This window comes from Oryza glaberrima, chromosome 3, assembly GCF_000147395.1.
Source record: "Oryza glaberrima chromosome 3, OglaRS2, whole genome shotgun sequence".
Lineage (NCBI taxonomy): Eukaryota > Viridiplantae > Streptophyta > Magnoliopsida > Poales > Poaceae > Oryza > Oryza glaberrima.
In genome coordinates this window covers 1,759,820-1,778,689 of record NC_068328.1, presented here as the reverse complement: position 1 = coordinate 1,778,689, position 18,870 = coordinate 1,759,820, and the positions used below count along the sequence as shown (strand labels likewise).

Below are 18,870 nucleotides of genomic sequence, written 5' to 3'. Positions count from 1 at the left end.
CCCCGGCCGCCCCTTCTCCCTCACCTCCCTCTTCCGCCTCGCCGCGGGGCCCCTCATCTCTCACGTGCTTGGGTGACCTAGGGAGTCACCTAGGAAGGCGGTGGCGAAAAACCGCCAGATCAGCGCCGCTTCGCCCAGATCTAGCGGGGACAGGAACGGCGTCGGTGGCAAGGATTGCGACGGCGGTGGTAGAGTTCCACGGATCCGGCAACGGTGTGGCGTTTCAGCGATGGTAGGGGCGCGCTTCTCCAGGCGGTAATAGCCCATGGCGACGGGGACAATGGTGGCGGTGGCGTTTGTTCGTGGATCCGACGACGGCGCGGCGTCCGGCGGTGAAAGGATTGTGCAGACGGCCTCCATTGCCCGATGCTACCTTGTGGCGTTGGCTGGCGATGGTGGTGCAAGGAGGACGGCCGGATCGGGCTCCTAGGTCCAAATCTAGCGCATCCACAGTCGGGGTCGGGTGGTGTGGAGTCCGGTCGTCGTGCAGGTGGTGTGAATATTGCAGGTACCTTTCGGTGTGCAAGTGGCATTTGGGAGCTTCCGTTGTGGATGCTTTGGTTGACAGGGTCTCCGAGGTGAAAACCTTGCTCTGCTCCGGTGCTAGCAACGGCGACGCCCTCGGGTGCCATTCACCTTCTTGAAGGCGTTGCTTTTGAAGCCCTTGTTTCAACTCTACTTCAAGGGAATTCTCCGAGTGAAAACCTTAGATTCGTTAGAATCGGACGTTGTCGCCGTCCTGTTGGCGTTACCTTCTTGAAGGCTTCATTTTAGGAGTTTCTTCTCTTGTTGGACTATTCTTATTTGCGTTCAGTTTGTCAATGCCGGGTTTTCGCCGGTTTTTCTAAAATTAACCGTGCTGTTGTAAAATTTTTGGGTCTGATTTTTCTTATATCAACTCTCTTCTTCTATAGTGAAATTGTAGGAGCTCCCTGCATGTCCCTAAAAAAAAACTATTAAACTTGCTCTTAAGAAGAAAATGTGTGGATCTAACTACCCAATTAGAGAAAGAGGAGGGAGATTTTTAGACGAGGTCTACTCATTGCCTGGAGATGAAAAAGCAGGTCTACGAGGCAGTGCCAACAAACACCGTCAAGATCAAGATCAGCACATGTCGTTCCAACAATCCCCATTTATCTCACTCCTCTCAATCTCTTTTGCCGATGCTTGCTAAATTATTGCCATCACGTTGGTTGCCCTTTTTTTCGCTCAGTCCCCACGGCAAAACTCTAGCTCCCCCTGTGCCACACTGCCACATAACTTGCTTGACGGCCTCTGTGTCAAATCCGGCATGTTTGGTTTCTTGCCGGCATGCTGGTCAGCATCGGAAAACTTCCCCTTCAAGAGAGGGAGAGAGCTACAAATCGGACTAGGCGGATCCAGCTCGTCATGCGAACCAGCGCCTTCGCCGCCAGATCGATCTCCTCTTGACCGGAATCAAGTCCAGTCGATGCATGGATGGAGCTTCTTCTTTGTGTTTCTGGACGTGACCCACCATAGATTTTGCTCTGCCATAAATCAAGCACCGCCTAGCTGCACAAGCTTAACTTCTAGTTTTTGTTTATGTTGTCAATCGATTTTAAACTAAAACAGGGTGTTGTGATCTGGTCTAGCAAGAAACGGAGAGAGGAAATTTGGGTTAAGAAAGATGAGCTAGCATGCATAAAACCAAACGCACAACTGCCAATAAGGAGTACACTTTTGATTGTACATGTTAACATATTTATGCAAATTTAATCATCTAATTGTTAATATGTACTCACTTCCGTTTAAAAAAAAAACCATAGTACTATAATATCGAATTTAAATATAGAGGATGTGTCACATCCTAATTCAATTGTCATTTTTTTTTTTTAAGTAGTTGGCTCTCGGTATAGCTGCAAATCTAAATGCTACAGTAGCTAGTTTCCGCGCGCGGCAACGGGGACCCGAACCCCGATCTCCGGTGGGAAATGGGCATCATCGACCGTTTGGCGGATGTGAATAGCACTACTCCATCTGTACCGTCCATGCCACAAAACGAGTGGCTCAGATCGCACACAATCCAAGAGACCCATCACCTTATCCTCTTCTCCCTCCCGAATCCAAACCCATCATCCTCTTCCCTCCACTCCACTGCCACTCGCGCCACAAGCTCCTCCCACTCCAATGGAGGCTGTCCTACGACACCCATCCCTTTCCCGCCTCAAACCCCCCAACCCCAATGCTCAGAGAACTCCAGCCCTCTCCATCACCGTCCCTTTCCGGCTTCGTCTCCCCCACCGCCGGCTCACCGCCGCGGCGGTGTTCCAGGACCAGACCAACCCAAGAAACCCAGCGAGCAAGGGAGGCGACGACGATGAGGCTTACGGCGAGGTGGACCGTATTGTGTCCAGCCGCACCATCAAGAATCCCGTGTTCGCGGAGGACGGCTCGGCCACCACGGTCACCGCCACGGAGTACCTCGTCGAGTGGAAGGACGGGCACGAGCCTTCGTGGATCCCGGCGGAGGCCATAGCGGCGGACGTGGTGGCGGAGTACGAGACGCCGTGGTGGACGGCCGCCAAGAAGGCGGACGCGGCGGAGATCACGGCGCTGCTCGCGGACGAGACGCTGCGGCGTGACCCCGACGCGGAGGACGCGCAGGGGCGCACGGCGATGCACTTCGCCGCGGGGCTTGGATCCGAGGAGTGCGTGCGCGCGCTCGCCGAGGCCGGGGCCGACGTGGGGCGACCCGAGCGCGCCGGCGGCGGGCTCACGCCGCTGCACATCGCGGTCGGGTACGGGCGCCCGGCGGCCGTGCGCGCGCTGCTGGAGCTGGGCGCCGAGCCGGAGGCCCCCGACGGGCAGGGCCGGACGCCGCTGGAGCTGGTCCAGGACGTGCTCGCGAAGACGCCCAAGGGCAACCCGGCGACGTTCGAGCGGCGGCTGGCGCTGGAGGCGGCGGCGAAGGAGCTGGAGAAGGCCGTGTACGAGTGGGGCGAAGTGGAGAAGGTGGTGGACGGCCGCGGCGAGGGCAAGTGGCGGGAGTACTTGGTGGAGTGGCGCGACGGCGGCGACAGGGAGTGGGTGAGGGCGGCGTGGGTGGCGGAGGACCTGGTGAAGGACTTCGACGCCGGGCTGGAGTACGCCGTCGCGGAGGCCGTCGTCGACAAGAGGGAGGCGGCGGAAGGGGAGGGGAAATGGGAGTACCTTGTCAAGTGGGTGGACATCGAGGAGGCGACGTGGGAGCCCGCGGAGAACGTCGACGCCGAACTCCTCCAGGAGTTCGAGCAGCGGCAATCTGGGGTGGCTGCTGGCGGTGATGCTCCGCCGCCGCCGCCGGTCGCCGGGTGACAGCGTGTCGCCGTCGACGGAGGGTGTTCGATTCTTCCTGGTTTTGCTGTGTTTAACAGAACGGGATAAAATGTTTGTGCTGCTGCAAAATGTATCATTAGCGCTTTGATAATTTTTGAGTTGAGCAGAACTTTAGCCTCAGATTGCAATTTGAGAATGTGAAGAGTTTCAGAAAATGGTGATGCATATGGATCCTTCATCAGTTAAGTATGATTAGGATGGCAAAATTCAGTACTCTCTCAAGATTAGAAGAAGAAATGCTTGCCTCGTATCAAGGCAGCCGATCCAATTGGAAGACATGCTGAAGCCAACGACTCTAGCTAGACTGCACAACAGGATGCATAAGATTCAGGCACAATATTGCAGTCTGACAGAGTGCCAATACCTTGCACGACCACATGAACATATCTAGCAGTCTGATGGCTCCAAATATCAGGATAATAGAAAGGAACAGCTCTTAGCATACATAAAAGTATATGTTTATTCCTTCAATGAATAAATAATAGATCAAATATCTTTATCAAAAAACACTCTTAGCATGTCACATTGTACTCTTCCGGTGTACAGATCTCACATTTGCTAAATTGCACCAATGATGCAGAAACAAAAGGAGATTTGACTCTAAAAGTAATACTTTACAGGTGGCCTTGTGTTCATAAAGAACCAAAAGAAAGATGCCAGGTTGTTGGCTCCAATGTGGTAAGGTAATCATGAAATCAATCAGCAGCCTGCAAAATTAAGGTTGATGTTATAGACAGTCAAGTGCGCTAAGAGCACAACTGATGGAATTCCCTTAGAGCTGCGTTATAATTTTCTCAGCTCTGGAAGTGAAGTGAATTTCAATGTCACATAAAGCTATAAGCCTTCAAGGAATCAATAGGCATTTGCGATATTTGAAAAGGAAGGCCATAGAGGTACATCCAATGATGAATGTTGAATTCTTTATCAGTTCATATGATTAGGATGGCAAAATTCAAGAGGCTCCTTAGCACCTTCCACATCACTTAGCACTACATACATCACCTTCATGCAAACTGAGGTGATCATTAACTCACAATCATTTCACTACAAACTTAGTAGTTTTGGGGTGCTTCTTAGATCATCGCAAAACAGGTTTTAAGACCTTCAGTTTATCTTAAGAACAAGGTGCTTAATATGATCTAACGAAGTAAGGTTGAATTTAAGGTTGAACCTGATTGAGAGGGTTGTCTGGAGATTTCTTCCACAACTTCCATATCATATCTTTGTACTGATGCAGAGTCAGCCCAGGCTTTTCCTCCTTGAGTTTGGCTAGCTCTGCTTCTTCAAAAGCCTGCATTAAGATAGGATATGCTGATCAGAAGAGCACAAAAAAAAAGGGTACTAGATAGAACACACTAAGAAATCCAGTTGGTTAGATCAAGCCAGTGATTGCCAATTGGTCTCAAACTCGCTATAGCACCAACTAAAACTAGGACAGAATTTCAGCCTTTGTAAAACTGTGTTTATGTACATCAACTGCTGCCTATGAACCACGAATCCAGCAATAATTGCAGTCACATCTAAATGATTCTAAGAATATTTACTATAGTCAGTATTAATTTCTCCCCGAGTACTACAAATACAAGGAGGATTTTACAGTTGCCATGGAAAGAAAAAAAACACACAGATAGGTTAGTGCCATACCTTGTACGAGACCTTGAGGCGGCGCTCGGGGTGGCGATCCGGTGGGAGCGCAGGCTCGGCAGCGATGGACATCTTGACGATGGCGTCCTCCACTGACCGCGCCTCGATGATGGAGTCGTCTCTGTTGGTGTTGGCGACGAGCACGACGCGCTCGTACTCCTCCTCTTCGGCGGTGCGGGCCTGTCGCTTCTTGGCGGCCTCAGCCTCACGCTCGAGGCGGATCCGCTCCTCCTCCCGGCGTCGCAGCAGCTCGGCCTCGGTGACCTTGGGGACGACGGGGCCGCCGACGCGTGCGGCCTTGCGGTCGGGGCGCCGCGCGGCGGCGGCGAGCTGCTGCTGCTCGAGCTCGGCGAGGCGGCGGTTCTCCGCGCGGCGTGCGGCCGCCTCGGCGCGCTTCTCGGCGTCCTCCTCGCGGCGGCGCGCGGAGCGCGACTTGGGGCCATCGGCTGCCTGCCAGTAGGCCTCCTCCTTGGCGCGAGCGTCGCGGTCGCGGCGATCCGCCTCGGCGGCGCTTCGTCGCTCGCGCGCCGCCTCCGCCTTGGTGTTGACTCCCATATTCTTCGGCATTGCGGCGGGCGGAGCGGGGCGGCGCGGCGCGGCGCGACGAGGAGACGAGACAGATGTGTGAACTGGCTGCGATGGGGTTCGCGTCGCGGCGCGGATGCTTCTGGATTCGTCTTAAACGTAACCCTTCCACCTATAGATGCATCGGACCACCGATTTATTGACACGTGTAATGCGTTGTGACATATTGATACGGAAACATTACTCCCTACGTTAAAAAAAAAACTCATCATAGTTTTGGTTCGTTACGTTTAACTATTTATCTTATTTAAAAAATATAAAATTATCATTTATTTTGTTTGTTACTTGTTTTGTTATCAAAAATTTAAGCATGACTTATATTTTTTATATTTACACTAATTTTTTAAATAAAACAAATGGTCAAACATTGCAAGAAAAAATTTAAACGACATCAAGCCCCATCGTTTGGCCTAAACAGCTAAAGAATAAGCCAAAATTTAAATTTTTGAACTTGATTTTGAAGTTGATTTTGAGATGCTTTTAACGTAATTTTTTTTTGTTAATGTTGGCTTTTAAGTCGCTACGAACAAATCTATAAAAGTTTTACTTATAAATTAATTTTTTCGTCTAATAAGCCTGTTGGGGAATGAACTCTTCCACCAGGGAACCGTGAGGCCCCCCTTTGTGAGTTCGGCCGGGGGCAGCGGGTGAGATTCGAGGATTCGGTGAGCGAAGCTGTGTGATCTTGAGGGGGTTCAATCCCCCTAAAGACGATGAGACAAAAGGGGTTTATACAGGTTCGGGCCGTTAAGAAGCGTAATACCCTACTCCTGTGCTTGATTGATTGAGTGTAGAACACAAGTGCTTGGGGTTGCGAGACCAAAGTGCTCGTTCGCTCGGAAGTCCCCCCCCCCCCCCCCCCCCCCCGCGGCCGCTTCCGTGACTTCGCGAGGTGCGGGAGTGGGCCAGGCTGTAGAGCCACGCGCCTGGATGGGAAGGTAACTTCCCCTCACTTCGCATACCCCCGGGCCCATATCTCCGACAGTAGCCCTGGCACCATATCAGACATTGGCCTCCTGAGGTCGGTCTGACGTGGTGCCTCACGACTTCTCAAGCTGGGGTTGTGGGCCTGGCAGGGAATCCAAGGAAATATTACCGAGTGGCCAGGTTGGCGTGCCAACCACGGCAGTGGTTTGGCCGCCACTGACCACGCTAATGATGAGGATGCTTAAGGCGCGAAAATCAGGGGGTCGGTCAGACCACGCCTCGATTCCCTCGCCCGCTACTCCTGCGGCGGTAGTGGTGACGGTTCGCTCAGGATGTGCCCATGACCGTTGCGCGCCTTACTCCGAGTGTGCCGCTGATAGGCGCACTAAAGGCGGGGCGCGGATTCCATGGGCGACGTGATGAGTGGACGCGGGAAACGAAGAGACAACCGCGGGCGCGAGAATCGTGGGGGCAATCGTGGGGGCGTGAAACGAGGAGGTGAGCGCGGGTGAGGCGAAGATAAAAGGATACGGAGGCAGGGACTTTGCCTCCTTCCTTTCGCCATCCGCCCACTCGTCTTCTCGCTCCTTAAGCTCTAACATTCTCGCCACTTCACACTATTCCGCGCGCCAAGCCCTCTGCCGCTTCTCCGCCGGCCATCATGGCTCAAGATGCTGGCGACACAGTGCTCCCGGCATCACGCATTACGGCGGATAGGCACCTTATCCTCTCCCGCAAGATCATGCCGGAAGGCGCCGTCGTGAGGGCGGGGGAGTCGCGGTCGCGACCGCGGTATCTGGAGCTATCCGTGCACCTCTTGTCCTTCGCTATGGCGGGGTTGATTCTGCCATTCTCCGGATTCTTCCATGAGGTTTTGGATTGCTATGAAATCCATGCCTTGCATCTCGCACCCAACGCCATGATGACGCTAGCCATCTTCGCGCATCTGTGCGAGATGTTCATTGGGGGGCAGCCTCCTCCCTCTAAACCTGATACCTCCGGGCCCATATCACCGACAAAGCCATTAGCTTATTAGGCAGAATGGGCAACCGATGGGAGCCATCTAATTTAGGACGCAGCATTCTGCTTCATTCGGTTCTTTCACACACTCGGTTCTCTTTGACGAGCTTCTAACAAGCACAACTTCTTCCTAGTTAGATTCATCAGCTTCTTTCAAAACTGCTTATCGGTTCTGACAGCTATAGCATCTCTTAAAATCTTCAGCGCTAAATTCAAATTACTCCATCAAAATAAACACTTCTTTAGATTCTCGTCAACTGGCTACTCATTAACTGCCTTTATCCGAGGGTAAAAGACTGAACAATACACTTTTCTGTACAAATATCACATTGCAAGGTATTATACATTACATTATGTACCTAGGAAGAGAAGCAATGCGCCCTTTTACATTTTACATCACAACCTACATACTACAAGATGATTATACAACACCTCTCATTTGGGCTTCTTCTATCATCTCCCAATCTCCGTATGAGAGAAGAGCAGCTTTTACTGATTATTACAGTGGTTAGGGGCTGTATTAGGTAGGCTATGCAACCGTGGAACGAAAACCTTCCCTCGGTGTGACGTTATATCATGTGGAATTGTTGTAGTCAGCCTTCACAACCTGAGTTCTTCACTAAAACCATAAAACACTCGCCTTCAATTGAATGAAACTTGCTCTCGTGTCTGACCTTATGATTGCTCGGTTCCCTCAACAGTGAAACCAGATTCTTCAGCAAGGACTGGAAGTTCCTGGTCGCCACCCAAAACCTGCATGAAGGTCAATCAATTTGTCAAGAAAGAGCGAATGCTGATAAGCAGTCAGCAGTCTTAGGAGACCATGAAGATACAGCAACGCAACTGTCGATTGCATGAACAGTACCTAAAGTTTAGCGTGCCATCTAAAGTTTGCAATGTGCCAGTATCTGAACAGTATTATAAAGTTCAGAAGGGTTGGTCTGCAATTTCAGAGTTCAGGATGCTAGAAGTGCTTCTAATCAAAGTATAGGGGAGTATATAGATTTTCAGTACGGCAAGAAGAAATACAATGGCATTATATTTCTGGATAATAGGCTCAATAAAACAATGCCATCACAATCTTGAGCTTGCTTACAAACATCAAAGATATGGTAAGTACCTTGCCGTTGATAATCCATGTCGGAAAACCTTCTATACCAGCAGCTGCACATTCAGGAGCCATTTTCTTTCCCTTGCCAGCTCCATTAGGAAAACATTCAACATAGTCCAGAATTTTTGTAGCTTCTCGACCAAAAATCTGCATGACCACATGATAAGGTAAGTAAAAACTTTTCTACTTCCAGTTTGGAGATTTAGTTGTGCACACAAATAAAAAAACGAAATAAAAAATCATAGCATCAGCATATTTACAGAAGCATTAGAGTAGAGCATGTAAGAAGCTACAGAAAATCATCCGTTATTCTGTACAGTGGATTAAAGAGCTTGTGTTGTACCTGTTTTTGTTCGTTACAATGAGAACACCAGAATGCTCCATACATCTTAGCGCCAACAGAGTGCAAATGTTTTGCAAGTGCAATAGCAAATGGGGTTGATTCGGTTGTTATCTCTGTATCATATCGTTCTAAAACAAAATCATCTGTGCTGCATATATAGAAAAAGAAAACTGAAAGTCACTCACTTTTGGTGATGAAGACAATGCAATATGTAAGATAAAAGTTCATATGGTATTAATCAGGGAAATCCCACAACAAAATATTGTAATAGAAAGAGCAGTGTTTTTCTTAACATGCGTTTTAATTGTCAAGACCAAAACAGCTGCTCCAAACAAGAATTTATGATGGAATATGAAACAAAATGCCATAATAAAAGAAAAAAAATAAAAAGGTTTAACAGAAAACACATAGTCGAAATGTAATAAATGAGGATGCCATATACTTAGTCAGGCATTTCATTATTTGACGCTTAAGACCTAACCAATTTCAGAGAAACAAATACATTTGGCACCACAAATTTTCAAGAGCCTCACCCGTTTAACTGTGTTGTAGCTGAACTGTAGGAATTTGTCAGAGCAAGAGCAACAATAATTGCTACTGATAATTGAAGACCAACAAACTTCTGGACACGTTCCAAACCGAGGTCCTGCATTAATACAATAAACATTAGTAGTTGAGTAGGTTACTTAATTACTAAATGTCTCAATGAAAAATAAAGGGAAACTAAGCGCTCACCTTAACTCTGATGGAAAATAAAGTGAAGGAGAGAAATGCAGACAACAAGCAGTATGAACAAGACGTCCCAATAAATCTAGTGTTTAGAATATATAGGAAATAAGAACTTGCAGTGGCCATTGAAGTAGAGATCAGAAGTAATGTTAAACGAATATCCAGATCATCAATTCCAGGGAGGAACTTCTTCCCATTTTCTTGAAGAGAGAGCGTTAAAACCAAACCATATGCCACCAGACCAAGTAGTGGAAGAGGAATCCCTGTCAAATTAGAGAGAGACCAACTGTTAAAACTACAGAGCACATCACCAGTTTGCTTTCATCAAGGTAACAAACGGGAAACATCAAGTTTAGTCAAAACACCATCATAGATATATCAATAGAAGGATAGATAATTAGCCATATAATAATGAATATCTGAGAAACACTATCATCAGCCACTATTTCAGATGAAATTGGTACTTATACTTGGCTTTCAGTACACACTTCGATCCTTACATTGGAGAAAGTATAGTTATTCAGAATTTCCACAGTTTCAACGGACATTTAGCAGGAAGTAATCGGCAAAAGCGCTAAGAGATTACCGAAGACGACAGAGTAGTCGCTTTGGAGCACGTCGCCGCAGCCCCCGCCGCTAACCGGGCAGAACGCCTCGGAGCCCGTGAGCTTGATATAACTGAGGTAGGCGGTCTCCAGAAACCCCAGCCCGGCGACACCCGCAGACCAGGTGCTCGTGGAAATGCCCCACAGGGACGACGGCGACGCAGGAGGCTTCACTGGTGGCGGGGCCGGAGTCGAGGGGTTCTCCTGCTCCGGTGAAGAGGGCTCCGCGCAGCATCTGAACCGCGCGGGTCGCTACACAAACCACGGAGAGTCAGAGCCGCCGAGGAGGCTCTTGCAAGCAGCGGTTGGGTTGGGGGGAGTTTACCTTGATACGCCAGGAGGAGGAGGAGGTAGTGCAGGTGGAGGTGGTGGCGACGGCGAAGCGAATTGATGAAGGGAGGAAGGAGATGGAGAGAGTCGCGGAGATTGTCGCCATGGCCGGCGGCCGAGGAGGTGAGATGTCGCCTCGAGCTCGGAGGCTTTCCTCGCGTCAAGGTGAAGGATATAAAATGAACTTATTCCATGTGCATAAGATATGCGCGCAGCCTTGACTCTCTGGGCCCATGAGCCGACGTCCCAGATGCGGCTCTGCGTCCAGCCCAGTAGCACACGTCTAACCTACCGGCCCGGAGGCGCAACCTGCTCGCACTCACCTAGCCGGCGGCCGCGGGCGAGTGATGACGACGCCACGGCGGCGCGCTGACCCATCGCCCCCGCCTGCTCGCCGCCTCCTCCACCGCCTCCGCTCCGCGGCCTCCGGTCTGCAGGTTAGTCTCTCGCGGTCCTGCCACCGGGGCATTTCGTCGAGCGCCTTGCGGGCGACGCGCTTGGGCTGGAATCCCTCTCGTCTTACTGTGCTTCGTTCTGTTGCTTCCAGACGCTGGCGTACAGCTCGAAGAAGGAAGGCGGCGGCGGCGACATGGGCCCACGCAACGGCGGTTCCTCTTCTAATAGAAGACCAGGTGATGTTTTGATCACTCGTGATGGCCCCCGGAGAGCAGATGGTTGATGCTCACACGTGTAGATCAGTAAATCACATATGTGCAATTCGCCCTTTCAGCAAATGAGCAAATGCTATTGATTGTGCTGCACGGTGGCTTGTTTACGTTTAGCTGGAAATGGCGTACTTTCTTTGTTGGTACACGGGAACTGCATAGTTGTTTACTTGTTTAGTATTTTGATCAAATCTCTGCTTTTAGTGGAATAATGCAGGCAGACCTTAGCTAACTACTGGTTACACAGTGGGAAACCTAAAAATAGGATTTGTGTTTGTGCAGGATTTGTTGATTCTTCTTCATGGAGATATTTTGACTCGAGGGTTGTTGGTATTACTAGAGGGGATATACCTCGCCATGCCTGGACTGTCCTACACATGCTAAAACGAAAAGGTGGGTAATAAATCTCTTGAACACTTATTTATATTTCTGAGTTTTTGTGCATTGATATTCCATACTCATGCCACCGTTTGCTCCTGTACGGTAAAACATGTATTACTACGAATGAAATTATGCAATATATTAGTGGTTGTTTCCTTTTTGTTGCATTACACCAAGTGAGCTATTGTAATATTATCCAAAGGCAAAAAAAAGAAGGTAATCTTATTACACTTGTCCCGGCAATGCATGAACTTCTATCTTAATGTGCCATAGTGCAGATGCCATGCCCATCCATTAAAGCATCCCCACTAATCGGAAACATGTTTGAGGTGAAGGCAAGCAATAGTTCAAAATTGTAACGTGAGATGGTTTTGGAACTCAATTTCTCAGCTTCCTTCATGTTAACTATGGATCCTTTGGGAAGCATGAATATGCTGCTTGAACTTGTCGGAAGAGTACACTTATGGAACATTTTGTGGTGTTCTCACTTTTAAATATGAATAGGGATGTGTTTATGTATGCTTACTCTATTAAAGTTGTACTGCAGGGTTTGCAGCTTATCTTGTTGGGGGATGCGTCAGAGATTTGCTACTGAAAAGGGCACCTAAAGATTTTGATGTGATTACTACCGCAAGCCTCCAGCAGGTTTTGGTGCATTAATTTGTCATAAGTGTTCATTTTCTGGATAAAAGCAAAAGAAAAAAAAAAGCTAAGTTGACAGACGTTGCTTTTTTTTCAGATTAAGAAAATGGTTTTCCAACGATGTATAATTATTGGCAAACGCTTTCCAATATGCCAGGTTAATATGTATGGCACAAAAATTGAGGTGTGTTATTCATAGGAAAATCCACATTATGAACAATTGTCTTTGCAGCAACTTTGCCAAATGCTTATTTCTTGGGATTTCTTTTGTTCTAACAGGTTTCTAGCTTTAGCACGAATGCAAATCATGTGAAAGGAAGTAAAAATATAGGATGTCCAGAGGAGTTTAAACGTTATGATGAGGGGGATATTCTTCTCTGGCAGAATTCTATGAAAAGAGACTTTACAATAAACAGGTAATCTTCTGAATAAAATCTTGTGCCTGAAATGTTTAACAGATGTTGTTGACTTCTTTTTGAAACATTGCTGGAGGTAATTACTAACATTGTTGTAATCCTTTCATGGCAGCTTATTCTTTAATCCATTTAACTTTAAGATTTATGATTATGTGAATGGAGTAAGGGATATTAGCAAAAACAAGGTAACAATTAGCTTGGTTCATCTCAATCCATGCAGATATCCAGAAATATCCTTGTTTTTTTCCCCCTTTGGCTAACTCCTTGAGTGGATAACAGGTGTCTACAGTGATTCCTGCCCGTGTTTCATTCAAGGAAGACCCTGGTAGGTATTCAAAGAATATTCCTCATTTCTTTAATCTATCCACAGAAAATTTAGATTCTGGTTTATTTCAGCCAGGATTTTGCGTGGCTTGAGAATTGCTGCTCGCCTTGGTTTTGAGTTCTCCAGTGAAACTTCTGCTGCAATACGGGAACTTTCTTTGTCCATAACAGATATTGACAAGGTTTGTTGTATCCCACCATGGAACTATATGTATTTATTGCATAATTGCCACTAGGGCTTGCACTATCTGTCAACCTGCCATCACTTTTTCTGTAATTGCTCAAATGTCACTACTTTTCTTTCAGAGTTGTCAAAATGCCAGTACACTGTTAAGTCAATGGTTTTTGACTGTCTCTATGACCGAAATGGCTTCTTGATAGCATATTAAAAAAACAAGTTATTTCTCTTCCTTTATGCACAATCATAGGTGACTTGCAATCACCTATGAAAAATGAAAGCTAGAGAGGAGAAAGAAAATAGAGATGAAGGGAATTTGGACAATTTTTAGCCTCTAACTAGCATTTTTGCGTCACACTTGAATCCAATGAGATAAGAGCAATTGGGCAAAAACCCTGTGGCATTTTGACAATTAGAGCATGCACTGATGGCAAAATGTACCATTGTTTCTTTTTTTTCTAATGCTTTTGACCTCATTACTGTGTAGGCAAGATTAATGATGGAATTGAATTATTTATTGTCTTATGGGGCAGCAGCTTCTTCTCTTAGGTTACTTAGAAAATATGGACTTCTCGATTTTTTGCTGCCTTTCCAGGTAGGTTGAGCAACGCGAATGTCATTGCGTAAGTAGAGTCATGCTTGTGGTACTGACCACTTCCATCTTTATCTTACTTGCATATGTAATGATATTTTCATTTTAGGCAGCATATATGTCGGATCAGATGAAGGATAAATCAAATGACACAGATTTAATGCTCATGGTGAGTAACTCTGGAAATGTGTCATACTATATGATTTTTTTTTGCTTCATAATAAAAGGTGAAATAATTTAAACCACGCACATGTGTTGGCTAGTGTTAGCTAACTAGTGTTGTTACGCATCAATATCCATGAACATGAAGTATTGGCTGCATAGTTCTATAGTTTTGTTACTGTTCATCAGCTCTTGACAGTCACTTCTTGTTAGTTGCCTTAATGTAACTATGTAAGTAGTGTCTTCCTGGTTTCCTTTTCTTTAGTCAGTGACTTAGTAGTGTAATATTTGAATTTTAAGACTAGGGCTCGTTATGTGTTTATATATGCTGTATAATGATGTGCATTCACATGTGCAGAAACTACTGGCTAATCTTGATAAATTACTCTCTGCTGATCGGCCATGCCCCTCCTGTTTGTGGTAAGAAACTTTAAATGAATGCCTGTGCGCATTTACCTTCATTATATAAAGGGGTGTGAAAATCATTTAGTCTTTGTTCGGTTAATCCCTGTGAAGGAGGGATCGGAGGGGATTTATTCCACACCTATTGTGGTGTGGAATTATTCCCCCTCAATCTCCTCCAATACTCTTCAATCCCCTCTAAACCGAACGAGGCCTTAGTGTTCTTTTTTGTATTGGCTGGTCCTACATATACACTTTGCAGGAGATGCATAGTACTAGACTACAATCATCAAAATTCAAAAACCAGAAGTGTAGCTGATTAAAGATTTGCACTGACCAGAGTGATAGAGATGTATAGTGAAGTTAATATTCCTTTCTTTGCAGTCTTAGGGACACACTGATGTGCACTGTGAGTCTAGCGGTTCTGACTTTCCAGTTTTCATCACTAGAAGATATGCATGGATTTCTGTGAAATTTTGAGTGTCCAGTAGTATACTGGATAACTTGTGTGAGTCCTAGCCCGAAGGACAAAGTGGATTATCTTATTATCTATGTATGCCACCCTGGAATTTCTCACACACTTGTGCACGCACCTATGCACACTGACACACACATTGCATTTTTTTTAGAGTGTTACCTTTTTTTTCTACACTAGTATTATATACCACTGTCAATTTGCAGTTGAATGTTCCCATTTTGTGTCTAATACAATTCTTGTATATTTTGAGCAAGTCACGTCTATGGCATTTCATGTTATTCCACAGGTTAGCACTGTTGACATTTCACAGTGCATTGGTAAATTCTCCACATGATGCCCAGGTAATCAGGGCTTTTGCTGCACTAATGTATTTTGGATCATGGGAGGGCGCAGTCAACTTCTTGAATCAAGACATTGGAGCACCAGCCCCATTTATTCCAGAAACACTAGGGCCTTCTCGGAGCAAACTGGAGAATCTCATGGAACAAACATCACATTTAGCATCACTAGTCAAGTCGTCAGTTGATATGTTGACATCTATAGATGCTCTCCAACAATCACTGGCCAAATACTCAAAGGCTTCACAAGTTTCAGGACTGGTAAGTATTTCTTTAGCATACGTCTCAACTCCCAATTGTCATATTAATTCCTGGTATGAAATCCATAGTTGAATCATTGAATGTTGCTTGGGCTCTTCTGCAAGTAAGCATGCAAATATTGACTGATCAATCATTGTTCAGAGCCACCTAATGGAGTTCTAATATTGTGTAGTAGGAACAGTTCTAACGATGCATGAACCATTGTTTAATTGGCCCCATATTTGTTCCTAAATGAATTTTTACATTATACATACAAAGCGTACTAAAATTTTGTTACTGGGTTTGTTATCAGGTGCTTGTATCTAGCAGAGAGAGGGAGAGAGTGTTGAGAATATTTGAGGGCCTTGATACTGACTTAACTTCATATGAAGGGACAAGAGGGATGCAGGAAATTGATTATAAGTTACTGAAGGATGGGCACCCTGGTGAGGTCCGGTTTGTTCTTGGGCAAGTAATCATGGACACTATGAGCGAGGAGTTACCACGTGTATCCACTGAGTATGATCAGCTCAATATGGAGGCTAGTGAAGATGATCTTGCTGACGGAAGCCGTCCTTCACTGTCCACATTATTTTCCAGTAAATCGTGATGGCTAAGCCGTAGTCACTCAACAAAAATTAGCCAGGATCTCTCCATTCCATGATTCCATAATCAACGCGCTCAGCGCATCGAAGTGCTTGGGCGTCCAGGATGGTCAGTTGGCCACCATACAATGCAGGCGAACTTTTACCGCAGCTAAACTCACGTGGATGCTGGAGAATGATGTTATTGCCCAAGTGCCTGCCTTGACGTCTTTTTGTAGTAGAACTGAGTCTAGTGCGTAGATAGTACTACCAGATAATTGTAACCTTGTATTATTCACTTTGGCTTGTTAGTCTCCGCGTACTGTACCAATGTTGAGTCGTACTGCCCTTTGAACTTTTGAGCTTAGGTGAACTGAAAGTTTGAAACTGTCGCCATGGTTACTTGGGTTGAAAATACTTCATCAGTAATTTGATTACATGTAACATAGCGAACTGCCATGGGATTTGATAACCATGAGATATTTACTGGATTTCTGATTTGCAATGAGTTATATATACCCTTTCATACAACTAGCCATTTGGGTATAAAGATTTCTTGCTGACTTATGATGTTTTTTTTTTCCTTCTTAGAGGACCAGTAAGGTACTATATTGTTTTGATGGGCCGAGACTATTAGATGGCAAAAGGGGCAAAGCCCAATTACTGAAGCCCATGCATACTCTGTCCCTGTTGGCCTTGGACACAAATCGTGAGAAGGACAGGTGAGAGGATTCTCCTATTGTGAAGCCCACTACTAAATTGATCTTACTTTTTTGTTTGCTCGTTTGAACCTGTTTTTTAAAACCGAAGATCACAGCTGACCCTATTCCGTGAAGGCCCAATAACGGTGTTAACTCAGAAGCAAATTGTCATTTTTGCCCTTGCTCATTTAACCATATTATATCAAAGCTTTTTTTTATTCATTTGGACCTTTTTAAATATTTGTAGTAAATTTGGCATAGCTTGACAAATTTGAAACAAGTTTAACAGAATTGTCTTCAATTTGAAACGTTTGATTCAATTTGACAATTTTTTTACAAAAATTTCAAGCGTATTGTCGAACAGAAAATTTCAGATCCAAATACATATCCAACAGTAGTCGGCGCCGTTGCTCCTTCCTCCCTCCGCGGCAGCAACATCCGTCACCTCTCCTCCACCAGTCGGCGCCGACGTCGTCCCTCCCTCCCTCGCTCCGCACGGCAGCAGCAGCCGCCGCTTCTCCTCCACGCGCCCGTGCAGACGCCCCTCCCTCCCTCCGCACGGCTGCCACCGGCGCCTCGCTCACTCCACGCGGCAGCGAGCACCGCTGCTTCTACGTGCACCGGCGCCAACGATGCCCCTCCCTCCCTCCCTCCGCGCGGCAGCAGCCGGCGCCGGCAGCCGCTTCTCCTTCGCGTGCTAGAGCCGACGCCCCTCCCTCCCTCCACATGGCCGCACCCGGCGTCGCTGCTCCACCGCGCGCCGGTGCGGCCCTCCCTCTGCGCTGCCACAGCCAGCGCCGCTGCTCCTCCGCGCACCACGATGCCGCCCCTTCCTCCGCGCGCCCAGGCCGACCGCCGTCCCTCCCTTTGCTCGCCGATACCGCTCCTCCTCTTCCTCCACGAATCACGCCCCGGCCAGCCACGCCAGTACGCCACTGAGACGTGGGATGATGGGATGAAGGGATTTGTAACTTGGGACAAGTAATCAAGGTCATTTTGGTCCGTTCATGTTAGTAAATTTATTTTTTCTTTTTGTTAACTGAAACCCTAACGGGCTAGTGAAAACAGGGTCAAACGGTGGCTTCGATTTTGAAAAGTGGGGTCAAATGAGCAAACATGAAAAAGTATGGTCAATCTGGTAGTTTGGTTTTAAAATAGGGTTAAATAAGCAATTGTCCCTTTAGAGTATGTATACTTTCTATAAAGTTATAGTCCACCAAGTCTAAAGCTCAACATGCAATCATACGATCACCCAATAACAATAATTACATATTAAGCCTCATACAAGTATACAACATCATCTACAATTTATTTATTTCTACAAATCAATGTGTAAGCATTTCCAATCATCACCCTCACATCATTTGCACAATATTTTAACAAATCTATCTACCATTTTAATAAGATCTAATATATACTTATAATATGTTTCACATTAAGGCGCAGTATCATTTGTTTGTTTCATGATTATCATTGATAAAACCTGATGCTTCATTTTTACTCCTAGCTTGATTGTCGAAAACAATATATTGAGAATTTCTTTGTAATTCTCGCAGCAAAGCGCGGGGAATCATATAGTGTTCTTAAACCGTAATACCAATACAGATATAATGCGTCTCTTAACTTATAAATCGGGTGCTTTCTGCCATGTGTGGCCCGCTGCTCGACAGCCGCATGGAGAGAGGATGAAGAAAGCTAGGAGGAAGCTAACATGTGGGGCTCCTCAGTTGTTTCTCAAAATATTAAGCTGGGTTTTCTAACTTTTCCAGATTCTCACCAGCTACCTTCTTACCGGCTGCTTCTCAGAATCTTTGGACTCCCACAAACAGGGCCCTATACACATTCGACAGCAGAATACGTATTATGCTCAAATACGCCTTCGCGTGGCGGTCGCGTAAGATAAACTGTGACGGTGCTAGAACCTTCTATCCACCCACGACTATATTACAGTCCGGTCCACGTGGGGGCCCACCCCACCTCCCTTCCCTCGCCTCGCCGCCTCGCCGTGGGCCCCCACCGACGCAAAGGAATCACAGCCTTCCATCTCTGTCGCGCACTTATTTCCGCCGTTAATCTCTCCGCCCAAAGTTATTCCGCCGCCTCCTCTTCCCACCCCCCCCCCCCCCACCCCCCCCGC

At 46.7% G+C, this 18,870-nt stretch overlaps 4 protein-coding genes across 4 annotated transcripts; 2 read left to right on the top strand and 2 right to left on the bottom strand.

Annotated features, from left to right (window-relative positions):
• Positions 1-1,929: 1,929 nt before the first annotated feature.
• Positions 1,930-3,932, top strand: LOC127766569 (probable signal recognition particle 43 kDa protein, chloroplastic). The gene has a single exon (XM_052291648.1). It carries the CDS (start codon positions 2,149-2,151, stop codon positions 3,313-3,315), a length of 1,167 nt encoding a protein of 388 aa, XP_052147608.1. The 5' UTR covers positions 1,930-2,148; the 3' UTR covers positions 3,316-3,932.
• On the bottom strand, positions 3,779-5,644 carry LOC127766570 (uncharacterized). The gene is made up of 3 exons (XM_052291649.1): positions 4,981-5,644; positions 4,508-4,627; positions 3,779-4,043 (listed from the first exon to the last, which is right to left on the bottom strand). Exons 1-3 carry the CDS (start codon positions 5,545-5,547, stop codon positions 4,032-4,034), a joined length of 699 nt encoding a protein of 232 aa, XP_052147609.1. The 5' UTR covers positions 5,548-5,644; the 3' UTR covers positions 3,779-4,031.
• A 2,077-nt stretch (positions 5,645-7,721) lies between these two features.
• Positions 7,722-10,795, bottom strand: LOC127765554 (thiol-disulfide oxidoreductase LTO1). The gene is made up of 7 exons (XM_052290473.1): positions 10,626-10,795; positions 10,282-10,552; positions 9,702-9,958; positions 9,500-9,612; positions 8,967-9,114; positions 8,633-8,770; positions 7,722-8,265 (listed from the first exon to the last, which is right to left on the bottom strand). Exons 1-7 carry the CDS (start codon positions 10,734-10,736, stop codon positions 8,188-8,190), a joined length of 1,116 nt encoding a protein of 371 aa, XP_052146433.1. The 5' UTR covers positions 10,737-10,795; the 3' UTR covers positions 7,722-8,187.
• A 136-nt stretch (positions 10,796-10,931) lies between these two features.
• LOC127768699 (uncharacterized) lies at positions 10,932-16,584 on the top strand. Its single transcript, XM_052294325.1, has 14 exons — positions 10,932-11,067; positions 11,178-11,262; positions 11,578-11,688; positions 12,224-12,321; positions 12,416-12,502; positions 12,598-12,734; positions 12,847-12,919; positions 13,014-13,059; positions 13,131-13,240; positions 13,724-13,831; positions 13,938-13,997; positions 14,349-14,410; positions 15,157-15,469; positions 15,762-16,584. Exons 1-14 carry the CDS (start codon positions 10,978-10,980, stop codon positions 16,056-16,058), a joined length of 1,677 nt encoding a protein of 558 aa, XP_052150285.1. The 5' UTR covers positions 10,932-10,977; the 3' UTR covers positions 16,059-16,584.
• The last annotated feature ends 2,286 nt before the right edge of the window (positions 16,585-18,870 follow it).

What these genes read in the sequence shown, in the direction of transcription:
- LOC127766569 (XM_052291648.1), top strand. Translation starts at nt 2,149, where the DNA reads ATGGAGGCTGTCCTACGACACCCATCCCTTTCCCGCCTCAAACCCCCC.
- LOC127766570 (XM_052291649.1), bottom strand. Translation starts at nt 5,547, where the DNA reads ATGCCGAAGAATATGGGAGTCAACACCAAGGCGGAGGCGGCGCGCGAG. An exon ending in GCCTCAAGGTCTCGTACAAG is followed by an intron (nt 4,628 to 4,980) that starts GTATGGCACTAA and finishes ATCTTAATGCAG; the next exon opens with GCTTTTGAAGAAGCAGAGCT.
- LOC127765554 (XM_052290473.1), bottom strand. Translation starts at nt 10,736, where the DNA reads ATGGCGACAATCTCCGCGACTCTCTCCATCTCCTTCCTCCCTTCATCA. An exon ending in TATTTTCCATCAGAGTTAAG is followed by an intron (nt 9,613 to 9,701) that starts GTGAGCGCTTAG and finishes GTATTAATGCAG; the next exon opens with GACCTCGGTTTGGAACGTGT. An exon ending in GCTACAACACAGTTAAACGG is followed by an intron (nt 9,115 to 9,499) that starts GTGAGGCTCTTG and finishes CTATATATGCAG; the next exon opens with CACAGATGATTTTGTTTTAG.
- LOC127768699 (XM_052294325.1), top strand. Translation starts at nt 10,978, where the DNA reads ATGACGACGCCACGGCGGCGCGCTGACCCATCGCCCCCGCCTGCTCGC. An exon ending in TGTATGGCACAAAAATTGAG is followed by an intron (nt 12,503 to 12,597) that starts GTGTGTTATTCA and finishes TTGTTCTAACAG; the next exon opens with GTTTCTAGCTTTAGCACGAA. An exon ending in GGGATATTAGCAAAAACAAG is followed by an intron (nt 12,920 to 13,013) that starts GTAACAATTAGC and finishes AGTGGATAACAG; the next exon opens with GTGTCTACAGTGATTCCTGC.